Below are 23,552 nucleotides of genomic sequence, written 5' to 3'. Positions count from 1 at the left end.
TTTAACAAAACAAATATGTCACATTTACTCTATTCATTTACTTTTATTGATTTAATTCATATAGTACCATTTACCCCTTTCATTTACTTTACCTTTTACTCCAGGAGTACATGATGTCAAATGAATACACATGAAATAATTATGCAGATAATTATGTTTTTAATCAACTAATTTTGACCAGTGTAACACCACATCAAGTATGAACATTCAACATACTTTAGTATGTAAATGACATGCAACAATGCCTGCAAAAACAATATGTTTAAAGATAATGATCAGGAAAGGGGTATCCCTGACACTTTTAAAATGTTCTGTTTACTAAAGAGCAGTGTGTGTACACAATACTATAAGTACCTCTAATTGAACTGTGCATACTGTAAGTAAGCAGTCTGTCAAACATGCACCATAAGAACAATGAGCCCATCAAATGAACAGTAAGTCATAACCACAAAATACATTAAAGAAGACAGTCAGAGGCCATTTGGCATGAAAGAAAATCACAACTTGGAATATGAAATAATAAATAAGCATTTACAGTAGCTCATCATTTAAACATATTGACTATGCACACGTGTAATGTCTATATGCTAAACTGACCTGTTTGCATTATGACTCGAATGCACCAGAAACAAACACTTTTCATTAACTAATTACTATCAGCAACAAATACCATTGCAAAAATGCTGATTTGACAATAAATCCACTTTCAGTAGGTTATACCCACTTTCTGAGAGCATCTTGCTGAACAGTAGTCGGCAAGCAGACATTTTTTCAGTCTCTGAACTTTGGCTGAAAGGTGTCCAGGATCCAACTCAACTAGTCAACAATCTCAAGACCATATCTGAGGTTCTTGGGGTATCTCAGATTAAAGGCATAGAACAGTCCCAACAGATAGCAGCAGATCCCCAAGATTGTTGAGGGCAGTGATGCCCTTAATCACAATACCTACATCAGTAGGTTCATTCATTGAGTCCTCTTGGTTCTGCAGCAGGTAGATCTTCATCATCACCTCCTCTGTCAACTTCTCTTCTACTCTGACAGGTGCACCAGCAGCTTCCTTCCTGCACACATTGTGAAGATAATTGTTTAGAGCTCACTTTCAGGCTAAATGTTACAAGACACACAGACACACATTGAGCAATCCTAGCTGTCTCCACACATGCAGCCCTGGGCATAATCTTGAATCAGTTGGACCAGACATGCAACGGATGCAACATCCATTCAGCCAATGTCACAAACTGATTCTCTGGACATCACTATGCTGTTCCTTTGCATGAGATGGTCTCATCCACGATGACATTAAAACGTCAAAACATTTATTTTACTAACTTGAAAGTCCTTGATCTTGACACTATCTTCTTCCAGATGGTCGATGAGACATCGGATGATGACCTCTCCTGTTCGTTGATTGGGGATTCCTCTCTGCAGAATAGAAAAATAATAATTTGAACAATAAAGAAAAAGTATGACTGCACTTTCATAAACTAACATAAACTTTGGCAATACAATTGTTTCCACAACCCAGTTTTAGCAACGGAAGCTGGGAGACTGTCCTTAGTAGCTATTAAGACATACATTTAGAAATGAATAATCAGGAGAGAGAGTTGCAGGGGATAAAGATGAGTTTAGCATAAATTAATATAGTAATTATTGTCATTAGCCAGGTGAAATACAATTAAATCAGTTAGAGTAAATGAAAGTTTCATACCTGAAGTAGAATACTCATTTGTGCCCAAACTGCCCTTCTTGGACTGGAACATGGACAGTAGTTTGGGGGTATAGAAGTCCAACATTGCCATACATTTTGGCTCAAGATTCAGTGTGGTGATCATCCTGAACTTTGCACTAACCTGGAAGACAGAGATGAGGGGAATAGAGTCAAAAAGAAGACGTGAGATTGTAGATCTGGTATTTTCCCCCAGGATAGGGATGCTAGGGTATACAAGTGGTTAACAATGACAAGATGTCTGTCACATTCAGGTCTAATTTCTGTAACCATTTCTGTAAACATCTAACAAGGCAGGCCACCTCTCCTTGATGTCTGCTGGCTGACAACATCATGTCATCCAATGCTTAATATCTGCAACCCAATTTTACAGGGATATAGTTAATAATAATAATTGTATACTTCAAAATATTCAAAAATAGTGGTTATAGCTGATCTACAGCTCACAAGCTTGAGCTTGTAAATTGGTCATTTGAGCATTTCTGAAGAAAAAAAAAAGATAATAATTCAAATAACTGACACCATGTAAGGCTTAGTCAATTTATGATTCCAATAATTACTGGGCCAAACCAAAATCAAGGTATACTGTATAATCATGTTGCTTATTTACTTCATACTTTTTCCAAGTTTACACATGTAATCCTCATTGAACACCATAATAGAAACATGTAGATAATATGTTTTTATCTTCATTGTACACACCATTGTATGCAGCTGTGCATATCTTGTAATAAATGCAAAAAGTCACAATGACTAGAGGGCTTGCACATTCCCCTCACTGTGACCTTAACTAGCTGCAAACCTTTGTAAAGAACACAAGTTATACCCAATACATTTGTGTAGCCTATATGCACAAAGATACAGTAAATCTACTTACCAATATTTGCAAACACTCTCCAGGTCTCTTGTTGAAAAAGATGTGTGCTGCTGCTGTTTGTTGACAGAATGTTCCAGTCCAGTAGAATTTTCCCATGAACCCTTTTTTTCCCATGAACCCTTGTGTACAATTTTGAATCTTAGTCATATCTACTCAATTGTTTAGGTTGTTGTGAGAGATGAAAGATTATTTAGTTGGAATGAATAATAATTAAGGGTCTTTTTAAATTGATCCATATAAGTACTCCATACTCAAATATTATGAAGGAAAATTACCAAAACAAATTGAGTATAATTCATGAATAAAATCAGTTGGTCAAATACTAATTTATTCTCATGAAATTAACTCAAATAATATATGTACATCTAACTCAAAAAGAACAGTTGGATTTTTACTCATTTCGTTTGGTGTGACCTACTCAAACAATCACATACATGATATTCAGTGATTTTATTGAGTAAATATAACTTTTTTTAATAGTGCTATTTACTCGGTCACAGAATCCTTTCTTAGAGTGTATATGGGCATATGGGCAGATACAGAGATCTCCATATATGGGCAATACAGGGGCCTTGCCTCGACCCGACAGATATCTCCGTATATGGGCATAAAAGGGACACAGACAGATATCTCCATATCTCCGTATATAGGCATAAAAGGGACACAGACAGATATATGGGCATAAAAGGGACACAGACTGAGATCTCCATATATGGGCATATGGGCAGATACAGAGATCTCCATATATGGGCAATACAGGGGCCTTGCCTCGACCCGACAGATATCTCCGTATATGGGCATAAAAGGGACACAGACAGATATCTCCATATATGGACATAAATGGACAGAGGCAAACAGATGGTCAAAGATCTCCATATATGGGCATAAAATGGACGCAGACAGACAGATACAGATATCTCCATATATGGGCATAAATGGACACAGGCAAACAGATGTTCAAAACGGGTCCTATGACAACAGGTATAATGAGGTTTGCATTAAAGGGGGAACCGGCACTGTGTCTGCAACACAGTTGGAGGCACAGACAGATACTCCATATAAGGGGCATAAAATGGACGCAGATAGACAGATATCTCCATATATGGGCATAAAATGGACCCAGAACTATAACTGCAGTGATCTCCACATATGGACATAAAATGGACGCCGACAGACAGACAGACAGATACAGATATCTCCATATATGGGCATAAATGGACACAGGCAGACAGATGGTCAAAACGGATCCTATGAAAACAGGTATAATGGGGTTTGCATTAAAGGGCGGGGCATTCATTCCCTATTTACATTGTTCCGAGTTGGCCAGGTCGCCGACTAGACGCTGGGCCTTCTAGTATGACAAATGAAGTGAGCGGTGGAACGTCTTCAGACTAGGATTTGAGTCTAGGATGTACAGCCTATGCTACACACACTGGTTTTACTATGGCAAAATGCTGAGTAAAAAGGCTACAGACACACACCCAGCCACTCTATGGAGCGGTTTACCACCGCTCAAAAATATTAAATCTTCCCAAGATATGGGCCTAATATTGATAACATCAGGGATCTCCATATATGGGCATAAAAGGGACAAGGACGGATTGTTTAGCACTGCTCAAATAGGGACAAGAACTGACAGAGATACAGAGATATTTGCAAGTGTGACTCGTGCCACGGCAACCACATTTGCAATTACCAATTGCATCTTTCTAGCTTTGTCATAGACTGTGGCCTCCCGCACCCAGGAGGGATGCAAAGACTCAGTTTCCCATGATGCCTGGCAATGAGTGTGTTAAAGGGATATTTCACTTTAAAAAAATAAATTGGGTAATTCTATGGTCTACTCAGGCTTTTGTGAAAAACCCCAGACCGTTTTTAAGTTGCTCAGTTCAGTATTTAGATATTAGATTCATTTTATTTTAACTTCAAACTCCATTTGAACCATGATAGATTCATTGACAACAGCCGTCCTTGGTTCTGGTGACTCATACTTCCCTCCTGATATGTGAGGGGGCCATGTTTCTTTTCTTTCTTTTTTAAAATGTATTTTTCATTATATTTCTTTATTGTATTTTATGTTATTTCTGTCCCCCAAAACATGAAAAAAGCAATTGAAAAAACACAGCCCCCTCATGTATAATGAGGCCAGTATGAGTCACCAGAACAGAGTGAAAGGTCAAGTTTTGAGGGTTATTGAGGGTTTAAATGTCTGAAAATACACATTAACATGAATACAACATGCACTGATGATAGTGGCTGTCAAACAAGTCTATGAAGCCATCTATGGAATCTATGAAAAGGTTTAATCTGCAACACAATATTATACCATATTTAGTGGGGGGGTCCCTCTCTCAGCTAAGGGGTCCTTGGGCTGAAAAACATTGAAGAACCCTATAGAGAGATTCAGACTGGCAAGTTTTTGTCGCCCTCCTCTTTCCCATTTCCCTCTCCCTCATCCTCCTTCTCGATCTTCTGCCTTTCCCCGGCGAATACCGACTGAAGTGCAACGGAATCCCCGTAGATCAGAGAGCCCTCCATGTTGAATGTCTGAGCGTTCTGACAGAGCAGCATGACGTCTTTCTCCAGGTCGTTCAGACTACGGTACTTGTGGCTGCGGATCCTTTCCTTGACCTTCCTGAAGTCAACAGGGTTGCGGATGACTTTGTAGTATTCTGGCAGCTCCTTGTGAGACGGTAGCTGGACGAAGACCTCGCTAAGCTGTCGCCCAACACCGTCCTTGTACTCGATGACGGCATCGACGATCTTCATCATCTTCCTGGTGAGGGAGGCAGGGTTGGGGGAGAGCTTCTCGGTGATGGCACACCTGTGCTTCTTTGCTTTCTTCACCTCTTCATCCTTCTCCTGGCTCAAGCCGGCCGTGGAGGAGACGCCATCGTGGTCACAGTCTCTTTTGCGCTTCCTGGAGGTACTTTTGCGACAACCTTCCTCCTCAAGCTCCTCCAGGCTGTCCCCTGCAATGGCCTTAAGCACTCCTCCTTGTTCCTCTACACCTGCGTTGTCGTTGCTGACTGCAGGTTTGGCCCGCTGGTGATACTGGCCTTCCCGCCCCCGCTCATCCTTCTTTTTCTGGCTCAACTTGACCTTCACCTTCACTGAACCAGATTCAGACTTGCAGCCTTTGTCGCCCTCCTCTTTCCCATTTCCCTCTCCCTCATCCTCCTTCTCGATCTTCTGCCTTTCACCGGCAAAGACCGACTGAAGTGCAATGGCATCCCTGTAGATCAGAGAGCCCTCCATGTTGAAGGTCTGAGCGTTCTGACAGAGCAGCATGATGTCTTTCTCCAGGTCATTCAGACTACGGTACTTGTGGCTGAGGATCCTTTCCTTGACCTTCCTGAAGTCCACAGGTTTGTGGATGACTTTGTAGTATTCTGGCAGCTCCTTGCGAGACGGTAGCTGGACGAAGACTTTGCTAAGCTGTCGCCCATCACCGTCCTTGTACTCGATGACAGCGTCGAGGATCTTCATCATCTTCCTGGTGAGGGAGGCAGGGTTGGGGGAGATTTTCTCGGTGGTTGTACACCTTTGCTTCTTTGCTTTTTTTCCTTCTTCATCCTTCTGGCTCAAGCCGGCTGTGGAAGAGCCGCCATCGTGGTCGCAGTCTCTTTTGCGCTTCCTGGGGGTATTTTTGTGACACCCTTCCTCCTCAAGCTCCTCCAGGCTGTCCCCTGCAATGGCCTTAAGCACTCCTCCTTGTTCCTCTACGCTGGCGTCGTAGTTACCAACAGCAGATTTGGCCCGCTGGTGACACTGGCCTTCCTGCCCCCGCTCACCCTTCTTTTTCCGACTCGACTTGACCTTCACCTTCACTGAACCAGATTCAGACTCGCAGCCTTTGTCTCTCTCCTCTTTCCCATTTCCCTCTCCCTCATCCTCCTTCTCCATCTTCTGCTTTGCGCCAGCGAAGACCGAATGAAGTGCAACAGAATCCCTGTAGATCAGAGAGCCCTCCATGTTGAAGGTCTGAGCGTTCTGACAGAGCAGCATGACGTCTTTCTCCAGGTCGTTCAGACTGCGGTACTTGTGGCTGTGGATCCTTTCCTTGATCTTCCTGAAGTCGACAGGTTTGTGGATGACTTTGTAGTATTCTGGCAGCTCCTTGCGAGATGGTAGCTGGACGAAGACCTCGCTAAGCTGTCGCCCATCACCGTCCTTGTACTCGATGACAGCGTCGACGATCTTCATCATCTTCCTGGTGAGGGAGGCAGGGTTGGGAGAGAGTTTCTCGGTGGTTGTACACCTTTGCTTCTTTGCTTTTTCCCCCTCTTCATCCTTCTGGCTCAAGCCAGCCATGGAGGAGCCGCCATCGTGGTCGCTGCCTCTTTTGCGTTTCCTGGTGGTATTTTCCTTCTCGAGCTCCTCCCCCGCAATGGCCTTGAGCCATTGTTTCTCTGTGAGCATGTCAAAACTGTAGTCCACCTCCTTGCGCTGCCGAGAGCCTAGGCCAAACATCTTCTTCCCCTCCTCGCAGGTCAGCCTCTCCACCTCTGCGTCGTCCTTCAGGATCCATGCAGGCATGTCCTTCTCCTCCATCAGACGAGGCTTCCTCTCTGGATTTCTCTCCAGATCCATACGTGTGAACTGCTCAAGCTCTTCCTCGCTTCTGGCGATCATCTGGTTCACGGACTCATCGTCAGGCACCTCATCTTCCTCCTCATCCTGTTCCTCGTGTTCCAAGATGGCCTGCAGGAAGGCCCGGCGCTCGCAGCCCAATGACTTCTGGTCGAACATGCCGGCCTGGATGACCTTCTGGTCGATGTTCAGCTTGTACTTAGCTGCAGCCAGGATCTTCTCCTCCACACTGTTGACGGTGCAGAGACGTAGCACGCGCACCTCGTTCTTCTGCCCGATGCGATGGGCCCGGTCCTGGGCCTGCAGGTCCTGGTGAGGGTTCCAGTCGCTGTCGAAGATGATGACAGTGTCGGCGGACTGCAGGTTGAGGCCCAGGCCTCCGGCCCTGGTGCTGAGCAGGAACACAAAGTAGTCGGAGGCCGGGTCGTTGAAGGTCTTCAACAGCGAGCCGCGGTCCTCAGCCTTGGTGGTTCCGTCCAGACGCAGGTATTTGAAGTTGCGGTAGGCAAAGTAGTCCTCCATGATAGTCATGAGCGATGTCATCTGACAGAAGATGAGCACCTTGTGGTTGGTGGCACTCAGCTTGGGCAGAATACGATCCAGCAGCTCAAACTTCCCAGAGGAGCGGTACAGATCGGGGCCTGACACTATTCCACCAGAATAACCCAGATGCTCCGAGAGAGACTCTTCAATTTGTTGGAACATGTAAGGGTGGTTGCAGATCTTCCTCAGTTGCATTATAGTGTTCATCAGTGTCTTCGTGCCGCCTTTACCCTTATTGTCTTTCTCTGAGCCATCCGTGAGCAGGACTCCCTTGGCCTGCATGTGTCTGTACAACACCCTCTGTAAGGCCGACATGTCGCATTTGATCACGTACTCCACCTTCTCGGGTAGCTGCGACTCGACTTCCTTCTTGAGTCGACGCAGCAGAAAAGGGCGGAGCACTTTGTGCAAACGGCGGATGATCAGGATGGTCTCTTCTTCATTTAGGTCCACCCTCTCTCCGGTCATGGCAAAGGGGGCGTTGAACCACTGGTCAAAGGTGCTGCAGCTCTTGAAGATGGTGGGCAGGAGGAAGTTGAGCAGCGCCCACAGCTCGGGTAGTTTGTTCTGCAGTGGCGTTCCCGTCAGCAGGAGGCGCCGTGACCCCAGGTAGTGTGTGTTCAAGACCTGGGTCAGTTTACAGTGGTGGTTCTTCATGCGGTGGCCCTCGTCCATGATCATGTACTCCCAACGGAGCTTGGCCAGCACTTTCTTGTCCTTGATGACGTAATCGTACGTGGTGAGCAGCACGTTGAACTTCCCACTGTGGATGACGGGGAGAAATTCACGACGGGCCGCTGGGGAGCCCTTGTAGGAGAGTTTGACTACAGACGGAGCCCACTTATCAAACTCGTACACCCAGTTGGACAGAGTTGAGAGCGGCACGATGACGAGGAAGGGCCCGTTGATGCGCTTGGACTCCATGAGGTACGTGATGAGGCCGATGGTCTGGATGGTTTTCCCCAGGCCCATTTCGTCGGCCAGGATGCCATTGAGGTTATTGTTGTGCAGAGAGACCAGCCACTCCAGACCTTTGATCTGGTAATGTTTGAGCTGCCCGTTGACCAGCAGTGACGACTGTTTCTCCACCTTCTCAGTGATAGCATGAGCCACGGCATAGTAGGACTGCAGGCCTCTTGCGAAGGCTGCAGTGCTGTACTCGTCATCCACATCCTGTTTGGCATGTTCAATGACGTGCTTGGCGTCCACTTCAGACACGTCCTCACTATCAGGGTCTGGAATCTTGATATCTTTCTCCCCAGCTGTGGACAACAGGTCCTCCCCCTCTTCTTCCTCTTCTGAACGGCTGTCTTCACAGTCTGAACGCGGAGCTACTTTGTACTCAGGATTCTTTTCAAGCCAGGCATCCAGCTGACCGGTCCTGGGTGCTTCCACCCCACTCAGAATGTTCCCGGTGTCGATGTGGATGACCTTTAATGGCAGGTCACTCATCTGACTGGTCACTTCATCCAACGGCTCGCTATCGGGGCCCATTGCACAAGACCCACCTTCTGCATATTCTGGCTTCTTCATTTTTATGTCTTTGAGAGCCTGTGTGGCCTTGTGCGCCCGCACCAGCTCGGTGAGGTTGGCCACAAACTCGTCCGTCTGCTGCAGCAGGTAGGCCAGACGCTTGTCTTTCTTCTGGTCAATGAGTTTGCGGTAGCCTTCTTCATCCTCAGCCATCAGCCTCCGCATTCTCTCCTTTTCAATGCGCGCATTCTCTTTCTTCTGCTCACGCTCAGCGTTGGCGTGATATGTGACCACGGCTTTGGTGGCCCTCTGGATCTCTTCTTTGATGGAGTGATGGTACTTCTTGAACTTCTTAGCGTGCTGCAAGACGCTATTTAGGTATTCCTGGTGTTTCTGGCGAAATATGCGCTCCTGTTCGATCTTCTGCTTTTGCTCCAGTTCATCTATGATGCGGTTGTCACGTAGTGACTGTTGCTTGCTGCGCATGTAGGCCTTAGCATTGACAGCAGTCTCCAGAACTGTGTCACGACGCATGCATGCCACCATCTCCTGGCGCAGTTGTCTCTGGAAGTTAAGCAGCCGTAGGGTCTTGAGCTCAATGTTGGCCTTTGTACGTAGGTCATCGGCCAAGGAGCCTGGAAGATGCTCCAGCTCTTGGATGCGGTGTGCAATACGATCCTGAAGCCTGTGCTCTCTCTCCTGGAGGATCTTTACCGGGTCCAGCCCGCAGGGTTTCTGGATGGAGGTGATACGGTTCATCATTGGCAGAGGTTGGGCAGGCTGCCCTGGAGACTGTGACTGTGGAGGAGGCATGAATGTGGAGGCAGTGGGAGGCACTAAGAAGGGAGTCATAGAGGGTCCTCCAGTGGGATGATGAAGAATCAGCCTGTGGGGGGCACTGAATCGGCCATCAGCACTCACCATGGGCCATCCTGGCCACGGTTTGAGGGGACCTTGCATTCCTGGAGGAACACCCGCGGGTCCAGTAGGCATACTGCTATAGGGTAAGAAATAAATGGGCACAGACCCAGTGGACGGTGGCAAGTTGAGCATGGGTTGGTGCTTCAAGCTTGGCATGGGCATCTTGCCTTGCACAGCCGTCTGCTTGTGCTCCGATAGAGGCTGAATGCGTGGCAGCGTCTTGTAGGCCATGGTCTGGGCCCAGAGTTGGGGCAGCTGGTTCTGGTTGAAAGGAGTGGGTCTGCCTGATCCAGCTGGTCCCCCTCCCGCACCGCCAAGAGCACCTGGACCCTGAGAACTGTGGTTCTGCTGGCCCATTCCCCAGCCAGGGTCCTTAATGCCTTCCATCGCGCCCATCTCAAGGCTGGGCCCCATCATATTGTGGGCAGAGCCTGGAGGAGGACCAGAGTTTGGGTCCATCGTAGCTCTTGGAGAGGGTCCAGGATCTGAGTAAGGCCCTGACCAAGGTGTTCCCACCATCGGGGTGTCTGGGATTGACATCTATCTGTCAGCAGGGAAGAGGAATGTGCAACAGCAGCAAGTATCCCTGCAAGCATCAAGTTTATGATGGCTAAATGATGCCTCTCCGGTTGTCTCTTGGGATTCCTTCTACCCAGAAACAAAGAGCGACCTATCCTGGTTTTTGCATCCACCTCTCCCCTCAGCTACAGTCTTCAGTGTGTCTCTGTTCCCCATGCACACTGATGATGGCTGTGTTCCCGTGAGGAATGACCTATGATGTCACATTGATGACATCAGGGATCTCTGCCCAAATATGGAGTGTGTTGATAAATCAGTCAGCTTCATATACAGTATGGGCACAAAAGGGGGCATGCCCATATATGGGCATATACTGATGACATCAGGGATCTCCGCCCAAATATGGAGTGTGTTGATAAATCAGTCAGCTTCACAGTATGGGCATTAAAGGGGGCATGCCCATATATGGGCATATACTGATGACATCAGCGATCACCATATTATGGGCATATACTGATGACATCCGGGATCTCCATATATGGGCATAAAAGGGAAAATATCTCCTTATATGGGCAATTGGACATAAATGGGGTACAGGTAGACAGACAGATATAGACTCTGACAAATCCCTCACACTATGACTCAGAATATTGGGTGAATTGACTGAGCGACATAGGATTGAACTCTAGATGTGAGGGCCATGTAGCGATACGACATTACAATACATTTTCTGTAATGATAGCTGAAATATAAAATATTTGCTTAACTGTTTCATGATCTGTTGTTGTTTGTTTTCTCTCTCGATCTTTCCCTGTGTGCGTGCCCGTCCTGCGTGTGTGTGTGTGCGTGCGTGTGTTCACTCCATAGAAAGTGTATCGTGCAGACCTGAACTATCTGAGAGGAGCTGCCTGGATCGCCACTGGAGCTCTGCAGATCGAAGGCTCCAAGAAAGCCTCCGACCTCATCAGTGATGTAAGTTACCTTAAAACTGTAAAAACACTGCATCGCCTACCTAAAAACGAAGAAAAATAAATGTCAGTGCTTTCATTGCACCAATTTATTTTGACCAGACCAAAAAAAAGCGAATGTTTTGGCCGAAATGTTAGTCAGTTAGTCATTTATTTGTATTGTATTGTATTTTTGGGAGGAGGAGGGAGAATCAATATTTAAGTTGAGTGCCATGTGCTGTATCTTTGTGTTTCTGTACTGTGAACAGAAAAAGTATCGTCAGCAGCCGTACAGCTTCAAGCACACGTCCGTGGCTGATTCTCCAGACATCGTCCACGCCAAGGCCAGTGGACAGCTGACCAGCGACGTAAGACTCTGCACATGATTGTGTTTTAAATGATGATGTTGAAGCCTCTTAGCTCAAAATAATATGAATTCATAGATTTTCTTATTTGTTAAATAAGTTAAATGTTTAAAATGTTATTGTTTTCTTTCCTGCTGTATTTCTTCCATAGCGTTTGTACAAAGAGAAAGGAGTGAGCGACAGAAACAACTACACGCTCACCGCCCAGGGACTGCATGAGTTCACACAGTCCAAGATTAACGCTGCCAACTTCAGTGATGTAAGTAAACAATATTATCCATTTCCTAAGACAATATGTATATTTCATATAATCTATAGACTGTACATTAGATCTTCATGACATGTTTAACACAATAAATGAACAAGCCAGCCCTTTTTAATCAAATTACATTAAACTATATTACTGTAATTAAACTGGAGCCTTTTCCAGTAACCAGAGCTCAGTTAAGGGTCTTAAAAGTCCTCAGATTAGAAGTAAATTCTTCTAGGCTGTTCCTTCTGGTTTATGTACATAAAAGAACACTTCACTCCATTACCTCTAAAACTGCACAGGCGCACATTTGCAATGCAAGCTCTAGTACATGTATTTTATTTATTTTTTATGTCTTTGTAGATCTTGCAGCTCTGCTATTTTTGAAACAAATTGACAATTTCTGCAAATCTTTGAATATATATTATTTTCTAAGAGAATCTAATCGTTGCTTCTGGGAGGGTCCCTGGAACACAATATTTTGAGATGGGGGTCCGAGGTCGAATACATATAATTCTAGGGGTCCTTGACATTAAAATCCTTGGGCACCACAGACAAATGCATTTTTCAGAAACCCTTTAAGATTTAGAAGGCACATTTAGGTATTTTTCAGGTCTTAATGGGTTAAGCTAGAGACCTCACCGTATATAATGTTGTCAATGTGTGTTGTTGTGTATTGCACTGTGTGTTGCAGATCAAGTACAAGGAGTCCTGGCACACCCTGAGGGCTCAGGGCTACAAGCTGTGCATGCAGGACATCCCCTTCCAGGCAGCCAAGAGCTCCACGGGCATCGCTAGTGATGTAAGTTAAAGTCTCCCTGCTGCTGCTGGTGACATGTCATGTATAGAGGGTATGCGCATCCAAAAAGTGAATGGCAAATTGAGTGGCAAATTGAGTGGCAAAGTGAGTTTAACATTGTTTAATGCAATCAGATAAGACTTTTCTGTTTGTATGGGCTGTCAGGGCCAGAAATTAGTTTTTTTGCCACTCAGTAGGCATTCCCGCATAACTTCCAGGTATGATGATGATGTCACGCGCATACCCTCTATTGAGCTAACATGTTCATGTGATAACAGGTGTGGCAGGCCCTGACAGGTATAATATATACAGTACCTAGCAGTTACAAGCCACTGTATCGTTTGTTTTATGGTCATGATTCACCAGGAGCCTGGATGGCTTTGTTCCAGGCTTAGAATAATTCATTGCGACCCTAGGGAGAAGTTGGTATCAAAACCTCCACCTCATGTCAGGCTGTCAGTCAATTATTTGTCACGCCTCATGTCACACTCCATACAGTAAATGGAAGTTCTTGTCCCTTTTATGCCCATATATGGAGATCCCTGATGTCATCAATATTAAGCCCATATCTGGGAATGCCCATATAGGCCTATGGACATATTGTGCCAGTCTCATGTGGTCTCAGCACGACCTTCTCACACTTAGGGCGTCTTACTAGTATAAATATTATGAAGGGGGTATCTGTGGAACCACAAAATGGCCGCCACTGCTATATAGGCCTACCATATCTGAAAATAGCGAATGAGCTTGTACAGTAGGTTTGCTATTTTTTATCTGTGGCTCAGGGGGTAGAGCAGGTCTCAGCTCCTTGTCAGCTGGTGTCAGCTTGCCACCATTGGTGTGTGAATGTGGGAAGCGAGGGCACTGGCATCAACTGTTCGCACCTTCACCTCCCAATGTGCTGTATGAATGAAACATTGTAAAGCACTTAGAAGTATTTAGAATAGCGCTATAAAAATGCAATCGATTATTGCTATTTACCCAACTTTTGAAAAATCACAAATCTTGCACGGGGGGTCACACATAATGTTTTCATATGGGGATCTGTGGCCTTATTAATTAGAAAAATGTGAGAACCCGTGCTTTTCAAGTGTCTCAACGGTGCATTCTCCCTCCCTGCAGTACCAGTACAAACACAGCCACGTGCTGGACAAGGGCAAGCACATCGGGTCCAAGAGCGTTCTGGACGACCCGCGCCTGCTCCACTGCCTGCAGGCGGGCCGGCTGCAGAGCGACCTGGAGTACCGCAAGGACGCGCAGAGCACCAGCGGCCAGTACCACCTCAACAAGGACATGATGGGCCTGGTGATGGCCAAGAACGCCCAGGCGCTGGCCAGCGACCAGGACTACAAGACCAGGCTGCACGAGTACACTGTTCTGCCCGACGACATGAAGGTCCAGTGGGCCAAGAAGGCGTACAACCTGCAGAGCGAGGTACCGTTCATTCATCCATTACTGCCATATAGGGCTATATTTTGATTCTCTTAAGTACCAGGTCTTATGCCTTAATTTAAAGGCCTGTCCATACTGTCTCCGACCACCGAACCTTTCTTTGGAAAGGTCCGGTTCAACTACAAAACGACGTCACTCGCATCTTCTGAAAAGCATTACCCCGACTCAGGCCTTTAAGTTAAGGCATAAGAGCTGGTACTTAAGACGATCAAAATAGAGCCCATAGTCTCCCGTTTGATGTTAAAGGAGAGGTACTTATTTTCTATCAATTGCACACCACCATGTGACACACATCTAGAGTTCACACCCCAATGCATGGATTTTATTTTGTCAACCAAACTTGCTTTGTCAGGGGCGGACGGATGGGGTGCAAAACATAGTCTCGGCCATGCCTTCAGCCTGGTGGAGACAACATGTGGTGTCCTATATCTCTTGTTTGTCCTCTCCTCCTGTGATGTTCTGTTATAATGTCATGTTGTTCTCTTGCTCTGCTAGAAACAATACAAGTCAGACCTGAACTTCATGAAGGGCGTGGCCTGGGACGGCGTCGGAGCGCCTCAGATGGAATCAGCCAAGAAGGCCGGGGAGCTGATCAGTGATGTGAGTCACTTTAATACAACTACACACTGTTATACAAGTACACACTACACACTGTAATACAAGGGTACTGTATTTATGATCAGTGATGTGATTACACACTTTAATACAGTGAATACACACTGTAATACAAGAGTATAGCACCTTTCAGACAGATGGCAGTCTGTGACACAGGGATCGCGCTGCGGTCTCTCATGTGGAAACACAAACGCTCATAGAGTAGAAATGACCACAATCTCCCTTGCCGCCTGCGCACACGCACAAGAATTTCACCGCCCCCCTTCTCTTACATGATGTACTGTAAGAGCCAAATGTCCAATGCGACATAAACAAAAAAGTGAGTAATTGATAGAAAAGTATTTTTTTGGAGGGGTGAACAACTAAATTAAATATATAATGTAGCCAAAGTACTGTATATTAACAGTTAACATATTAACAAGTGTGTGTGTGTGTGCGTGTGCGTGTGCGTGTGCGTGTGCGTGCGTGCGTGGGTGGGTGCTTGCACATAATGTGTACTCTCTACAGAAGAAGTATCGTCAGCTTCCAGACAGTCTGAGGTTCACGGCCATAGCAGACTCTCCTGACGTGGTTCATGCTAAACACAGCTACCAGCAGTGCAGCGAGGTACGCAGCCAGGCCCGGATCTACCATATGGGCACTTTGGGCACGTGCCCAGGGGCCCTGGGTATCAAGGGCCCTAAAAAATAAAAATAAAAAATAAAAACATTTTTTTTTTTTTTTATCAGAATGAAATAAATGATGTCCACCACCCCCTGAAACAAATGATGTGAGAATGCTGCTGAAAAGTGCTGATTGTGTGTTAAGTACAATGTACAATATTTCATGAAAGTCAAGTCAACTGATTAAAACTCCGCCGGGCCGCACTGAGCCAACTGCTGCTGCAGATGTTATATTGGACCTACATGCCTACATATGCCTACAAAACATTTTGCACGCACACAGGGGCCCCTTGGCGCTTCAGTGCCCAGGGGCCCTTTGAGGTGTTAATCCAGCCCTGTACGCAGCGAGGTTGAGCAGCAACAGCAGGATGTTGACAGTTGGCTAATTTAAAGATTTGTTTTTGGGCTTTTTATGCCTATATTGATAGGACAGTAGACTGACAGGAAATGGGGGGAGATGGGGAGTGGCACGCGGCAAAGGTCGTCCGGATCGGGAATTGAATCGGTGACGCCGACAGGCATCCATGCCTGTGTGGCAATGCCTAAGTTGTATGCGCCTGTACCAGTAGGCCAGCAGGCACCCCACAGTTGGCTAATTTAAATGTTAAAATCATACTGTGTAATTTTAAATTGAAAATGTATGTTTTTTTTATATAATCTTTCACTGATATATTTTTCACAATAATCCCTCCACATAGAATGTATTCTCTAAACACTATCAAGCACAATCTTTATTGCCTGAGTGTCGGCTACTGACACTCGCACCAAAACGATGTGTACTGTAGACACCAGAAATGAACGGGATGCAACATTCAAGTAATGTTCATGCTGTGTTCGTGTCTCCATCTCACAGAGGCTGTACCATTCTGGGAAGAACGAGGACATGCATAAGTACACCTTGCACGGTGACGACCCAGACTTCATCCGAGCAAAGCTAAACGCACAGCAAATCAGCAATGTAAGAAGACATTTGGGAAATAGATATTTACAATTGACAGTTTCTGCATTTAACACTTTACAATTTACATTTAACAAGTTACAGCTTAAACGTATGCTATGTTATTTTATTTTCTGTTATATAGAAAGTTTACAAGGCTTCGGCGGATGAGGGCCGGTCAGCTGGCTTTGACCTGAGGCTGGACGCCATTCCCTTCCAGACCGCCAAGGCGTCCAGAGAGATCGCCAGCGATGTGAGTTTAAGCACGAACCCCATCAGAACAACCTCTTACAGTACACGTATAATGACTACTGAGCTTTTTCTATGCAAAATTATAATGTACCGTAGTTCTTCTTTCTAGCATAAAAAAAACAACATATAAGATGACATACAAGACAACATGTACAAAGGTGTAAAGTGCATCTATGTAGTTTAGCAGCGTTTTTATTGGGCAATACAGATTTGTGCATAAAGTGCAGTATTGCTTTCAAGTAATAAAGTATATGCTGTCAAAGTGACTAGACTCTTAGGCGGCGTTTACACGACGCCGCTTCCACGAGAAATCCGTAAAATTAAATGTTTCCATCTAAACAGGCGAGTTACAGGGAAACCGCAAAATGTGTGATGTAATGACTGACGCTGCAAAGCCGACAGCAGTGGAGCGCAGTGGAGCCGGTACGCTGCTATGGGGATTATGTAAACAAATGCTGTGACAGGAAGTAGAGCGGACATGATGTCACACACTGCCAGATAGTGTGTCACTGCCACCTAGCGACCTGGTGTGCACACTACATTGTTTCAGTACTTCTTAGTATGAACGCTCGATAAAAAGTGTCAATGCAATGGCGCTACAGACTGGTGTCGTCTGAACATGGCCTTAGACTATACATGGTTACAGGTTTGGTTCTCGAGTAAACATTTTTTTTAGATTGTACTTAGAAGAGAAGTCCTTATGCACACCTACAAGGACCGGTGCGTCGGACTCGGAACAGTGAACGTAATGAATAAAGGAATGGAGTCCCGCACACTGTCTTCACTTACAAATAGTTTATTTAGGCAACTTTTCGGTCGTTCAGACCTTCATCAGGCATCTGATGTGTTGTTGGTCTTATCCTTTTGGCCTTAAAGGAGTAGTTCACCCCCAAAATGATTTTTTTTCTATTGATTACTCATGCCATTGAGAGTAGAGTTTAATAATATTTTTTGGTTTTTGTCACATTCCTAAGACAAAAATATGATAACAATAAATTTACCCCCATTCATTCCGGATGGTGACCCGTTTCGAAATGGGTCACCATCCGGAATCAATGAGGGTAAATTTACTCAAATCAAATTTTTGTCTTAGGAATGTGACAAAAACCAAAAAATATTATTGAATTCTACTCTCCATGGCATGAGTAATCAATAGAAAAAAAGTCATTTTGGGGGTGAACTACTCCTTTAATGTCTGACTTTACCTCGTGCTGTTTAAAGGTGATACACCATGCATTTAAAAAGTATTTATGTCATATTGTTTATGTCCCAAAAACGTTTTTCAAAAGGTTTGAGGCTAAATTACCACTCCTGAATAGAGAGCCTCTCTCATTTTTGAATGGCTCTCAGAGCATTTCAGAGCATTTCAGCTTGAAAAAGTTTTTTTTTTGAAAAACATTTTTTTAGATTTTTTTTCTTTTTTGTGATGACGTCACAATCGGCAGATGACGTCACAATCGGCAGCAAATCTGGACAGCCTGTTTTGAGAACCCGTGGGATACTTTTAACCTTCGCCTTCTCAAAACCAGAGAAAGACACAACGGTCAGAAATGGGACTTTGTGAGGATAGAAGGTGCTAGTGGGACCCCAAAAAAAGGTTTTAAAATAGGAAAAGTGAAATTTCATGGTGTATCACCTTTAACATTTCTGACAAGTATTCAATCAATCAAATCATATCGAACAGTTCCGCTACAAGGAGGCCCACGTGAGGGACAAGGGCCAGCAGGTGGGGCTGCAGTGCGTGGAGGACGACCCCAAGATGGTGCACTCGATGGCGGCCAGCAAGCTGCAGAGCAACCTGGAGTACAAGCGGCAGTCCAAGGAGGACCGCCAGCACTACCAGATCAGCAGCGACCGGCCCGAGTTCCTGCAGGCCAAGAAGAGCCAGGCGCAGGCCAGCGACCTCAACTACCGCGAGAGGCTGCACAGCTACACCTGCGACAACCAGCAGCTCAACGTCAAGCACGCCAAGCAGGCCTACAAGCTGCAGAGCAACGTGAGTGCCGTCGCCGGGCTTTGGTTTTTAGGACTGTGGTTCTTAGACCTTTTTAGTTTTACTATATAGTCTGGTTGCCCCTAACAGGGCAACCAGACTATATAGTACTTGTCCGACTTTATTTCCTTCTTAATTTCCCTCCATCTTTCCGGATAAACGTTATTTTGCTGCGCTACTAAACACACAGTTTTGGGCCATATGTCAAATCGACCGGCTTCATCAGGATTTGTCTGCTTGCATTTTGCTATGAGGTTATAAACCTCCACCAGCTGTCAGTCAGTCAGTCTGTCTGTCTGTCACATGACTGACATCATAGATCACATGAGACTGACACACTGACACAGTATGTCCATATATGGACATTCCAAGATATGGGCTTAATATTGATGACATCGAGGGTCTCCATAATGGTCATAAAAGGGACAAGGACTGACTTGAACGGGTGGGGGTTGATCAGGTTTTGGAGGTATGGAGGAGCCATACCTTTGGCTGCTTTGAAGGTCAGCATCAGTGTTTTGTATTCAGTGCGGGCCGCAACCGGGAGCCAGTGGAGGGAAATGGGGAAAATGTAAATGGTTCATTTGCATGTGTGACACGCGTCACGGCAACCACACTTGCAATTTTCTAGAATTGCATCTTTCTGTGTTTTGTTTGTTTTGTTGCAACGACCGCCCAGTTTGTATCCCTACAGATACTATTGCATAGCAATGCTGCTCTGTATGCCTGTCGCCAAAATGGGCGTAACCTGGGTGTTCCCTTCTAAAGGTTAATAAAAAACGTGTGTGACAATTTTGTCACAGTGTGTGGGCTTGTGGATGTCAGCGGGTGCAATAGTTTTGTAACGCCACTAGATAGAGGCAGTGCACTCTAATTAGTCCGCCCAGGAATCCGCGATCACGGATCACGATCACAGCCTAGCCGGTCCTCGTGCCGGATACGGAAACGGAAATGGCTTTGTTTGCCGTGGCATGCATTCATGTGCTGTGACTCGTGTGTGTGGTGACGATACCAGAGCGGATGGTGCTGATTTTTAATGGACTAGGAACTAGGCACATCGTCTGACTGTTTATATTGGCTCACAAGCCTCACATGGTGAGAAAGACGCACTCACGCATGCTATACATGGACCACCCGCGGATTTCTCGGCCATTCGCGGACTTTTCTGACGTCCGTAGAATAACGGTCGCGAGTGGCAGCAGAGCGGCGGGAGTAGTCATTACTACTATTATAAAACGATGTGTACATGGTCTGGCCAGTGGCCACCTCATACAGAGCCTGGGGGAATAGCTTAGCTTCCCTCCTACTGGTTGCACTGACGCTGTATTGGTCCGGTCCCACATTCGTTCCTGACAGAAACTGTGTCCTGAACTATAGTTCCTCTATGCCTCTATGGTCCTGGCAATAACAATGCTAATGCAGAAGAGAATAAATAAATATTACACCCATACTAGGTAGTAGGTAGGCTATCCTCTAAAATGTGGTTACTATGGGCAGGGTTTGCATGACAATATAGTCTTTGCAACAGAAAGTAATTATTAAAAACAATAACAATTAAAAAAAAGAATAGATTTAATATTAGATTTATATTCTCAAAAATGATTATTTGATTATTCTAACCACTAATTAAAATTAATTGTAGCTATTTCATGAAGGGTTTTACTTGATTATTAGAACTATATCATTTTTAGCTTGATAACTGGTCATTTTAGGTTGTTTTTTAATGTCCGCGGAATCAAGAATTGTTCACCACAGAATTCCGCAGAATCAGGATTGTTCTCCGCGGAATTAAGAAATTTTCTCTGCGGATTCCTGGGGGGACTATCTAATAAAGGAAATACCATAGCTATAGATTGAGTCTACAGTCTGCAGCAGCATGGAGAAGGAGATACACCTAAACCTAACCCTAACCTGTCCCTAACCTCAGTAAAACTAATGCTGGTGAATGCTAACCTGGTGAAATGCCAACCTGCTGGCGCTGGTGAATGCTAACCTGTTGAAATTCTAACCTGACGATGCTGGTGAATGCTAACCTGGTGAGTGTCAAACTGGTCTGACCAAAGGTGCTTAAAGGGGAAGACCACCCATTTTCAATATTGAACTATGTCATTAATATACCTTAGAGGAGTCGTGTGGAAAAAGAAAAAAAGTTCCTGCCCTTCTGTGTTGCCTAGAACTGGAGGATTGATTTTGGGGTTTGTATAGTAAAGTACAACTTGATGACACCACACCGTTGTACTTTACAATACAAACCCCAAAATCAATCTTCCAGTTCTAGGCAACACAGAAGGGGGGAACTTTTTTTCTATTTCCACACAACTCCTCTAAGTTATATTAATGACATAGTTCAATATTGAAAATGGGTGGTCTTCCCCTTTAACCCTCTAAGGCCCGCATTAAGAAATACTTGAAATAAAAAATTGAAAAAAATCAGATGGTGTTGTAGGAGTCCTATTAAGAGGAAAATGTAATGTTTTTTTCAAAAAAATGTTTTTGTAAGATTTTATAGCCATAAATCAAAAATCATAAATCATGCTCTAATTTACATATGGGGGATATTTTTCACAATAATAACATATGTACATGTTCTAGACATTCTAATGATCACCAAAAAAAATAGTACAGGCATTTTACTTATGTTTTTGTGAGGTATAGCTTCCATGAAAAAGTGAGATGTTGTTCGTCAAAACTCTGGAATTTCAGCGGGTGTGGCGGGTGTGAATGTCAGCCCCTGTGGGGGGTATTTATATGCAAATATTTTGGCCAATGGCATTGTAATACTAAACAATAGAATCCAATGGTGGTGTTTAGGTGGTAGGGGGAGCTAAAATAAAATGATTTAAACCTTTTTTTGGATAAAATACAAACGTTGTAATATTACAACCGTGGGCCTTAGAGGGTTAACCCAGTTGCTTTTTTGATACACTCGGACTGAAAGACCTGCAAAAAACACTCTCCCATAAATCCTCCGTGTTGCAGGTGGACTACAAGGCGGACCTGAACTGGATGAGGGGAGCGGGCTGGACCCCTCCTGGCTCCCACAAGGCTGAGCTGGCCCGCCGGGCCGCCGAGCTGGGCCTGGCCGAGGGAGTGAGCACTGACGAGGCCATCGCACAGTACCAGCACCTCATGATGGTGAGAATGATACTGTAACTGTAATTCTATGTATGATCACAATACCAACAACTTGTGATGGTGAGAATGATAGTTATACTGATACACTGTATGATCACAGTACCAACATATAATGATGGTGAGAATGTTATTGTAACTGTAATGCTATGTATGATCATAGTACCAACACATGATCAGTGTTAATTTTGTCAGCAAATTTAGATGTATAGTTTTTGTCATATTTTACTCATATGAAATGTTTTAGTTTCAGTCTAGTTTTAGTTGACTAACTATTATTTTAGTCAACTAAATATTATTTTAGTCGACTGAATCTACAGTTGATTTAGTCGACAAAATATAGTTTTGGCAGGCCTTGATGGCGTTGTAATGACTGATTTATCTGCCAGAAAAAATGTCTGCGGTGGAATAATAGTGGCACAAGCGGGATTCGATCCCAGGAGGTGTGGATAGGGAGTCTAATGATTAGGTGAGATGGGGTATTAGGTCTGTATTGGAATGTGACAATGCCCAACTCCTGTAAAACGTAAGAAGCCATGTCAGAAGCCTTGCTCGGGGCGAGGCTTCGCCTAGTAAATTTCTGGCAGAAGCCCTTGACGGGTGATTTCTCCATTCTGCGATTGCACAGATTTATGCAGAACCCTTGTTTGTGAGCTTGTAGATCGGCTATTTCAATCGCCCATTCGTTCATTCACTCACCCATTATTCCACTCATCCACCCATCCACCCTCTCCTCCCTCCATCCAGCTGCAGCAGCAGCAGATGATGATGGAGCAGCAGCAGCAGCATCAGGACCAGTGCTCCTCAGAGCAGACGGAGGAGACCTCGGAGGAGCAGATCCTGCCTGGCGTCAACATGGACGCCATGGAGGTCCTCCACGTCAAGAGGAAGAAGACCATCCAGACGGTGCAGAAGAAGACCACCACCTCCTCCTCCACCTCCTCCTTCAGGTCCATGGAGAAGAAGAGCGTCTCCTCCTCCTCCTCCTCCAAACAGACCTCCATCGCCGCCTCGTCCTCCATGTCCTCCTCCTCCTCTGCCCTGGAGGACTCCGTCAAGACGTCCTCCATGTCCTCCTCCTCCTCTGCCCTGGAGGACTCCGTCAAGACGTCCTCGTCCAGAAACGTGCCGGCCATCGAGGAGGAGGAGGAGGCGTAGAGGAAAGCCTTTTAGTGCGCTGGTTCTGAAAGTCGGTTTCCGGGGACCAGCGAGAGGTTCAAAGTGGACCCTTTTCCTGGGTTCTGTGACTCAGAGTGTACAAATTCATCTTTTTGGTACGAAAGGATTTTTATCTTATTTTAATCAAATGGGGGGCCTGTTTGATTGATTGGTTGATTGATTGAAGAATTTATTAGAAGTTTGCAATAGAAAAAAGTACAGTTTCATGACAGTACAAATCACTGGTACACGGTCAACTAAAAGGAGATCCTAGAAAGCCGAGGCTTATTTCCACAGGAACCACACTTTAAGTATCTCATATAACATTGAAAGACAGA

General features: G+C 45.1%; 2 protein-coding genes across 2 annotated transcripts in view; one reads left to right on the top strand and one right to left on the bottom strand.

The window, feature by feature from the left end:
- nrap (nebulin-related anchoring protein) overlaps positions 1–23,214 on the top strand; it is a gene marked incomplete at both ends in the record, with an annotated part of 157,142 nt that extends 133,928 nt beyond the window's left edge. The window contains 12 exons of the mRNA XM_080747183.1: positions 11,520–11,624; positions 11,869–11,967; positions 12,116–12,223; positions 12,909–13,016; positions 14,136–14,447; positions 14,961–15,065; positions 15,588–15,686; positions 16,596–16,700; positions 16,825–16,932; positions 18,616–18,927; positions 21,904–22,059; positions 22,804–23,214. Of these exons, the coding sequence (XP_080603309.1) occupies positions 11,520–11,624; positions 11,869–11,967; positions 12,116–12,223; positions 12,909–13,016; positions 14,136–14,447; positions 14,961–15,065; positions 15,588–15,686; positions 16,596–16,700; positions 16,825–16,932; positions 18,616–18,927; positions 21,904–22,059; positions 22,804–23,214 (2,028 nt within the window). The remainder of the gene's footprint in view (positions 1–11,519; positions 11,625–11,868; positions 11,968–12,115; positions 12,224–12,908; positions 13,017–14,135; positions 14,448–14,960; positions 15,066–15,587; positions 15,687–16,595; positions 16,701–16,824; positions 16,933–18,615; positions 18,928–21,903; positions 22,060–22,803) is intronic.
- LOC308303733 (transcription activator BRG1-like) lies at positions 5,007–10,592 on the bottom strand (the record flags this gene model as incomplete). The annotated part of the gene is made up of 2 exons (XM_080748217.1): positions 5,007–6,032; positions 6,750–10,592. The coding sequence occupies 2 exons, from the start codon at positions 10,590–10,592 to the stop codon at positions 5,007–5,009; spliced, it is 4,869 nt and encodes a 1,622-aa protein (XP_080604343.1).
- Positions 23,215–23,552: the final 338 nt, after the last annotated feature.

This window comes from Nannobrachium achirus (genome assembly GCF_963921795.1).
Source record: "Nannobrachium achirus genome assembly, chromosome: 18".
Taxonomy (NCBI): domain Eukaryota; kingdom Metazoa; phylum Chordata; class Actinopteri; order Myctophiformes; family Myctophidae; genus Nannobrachium; species Nannobrachium achirus.
Note: the sequence above shows the minus strand (reverse complement) of the source record. Positions and strands in the feature narration are given on the sequence as shown.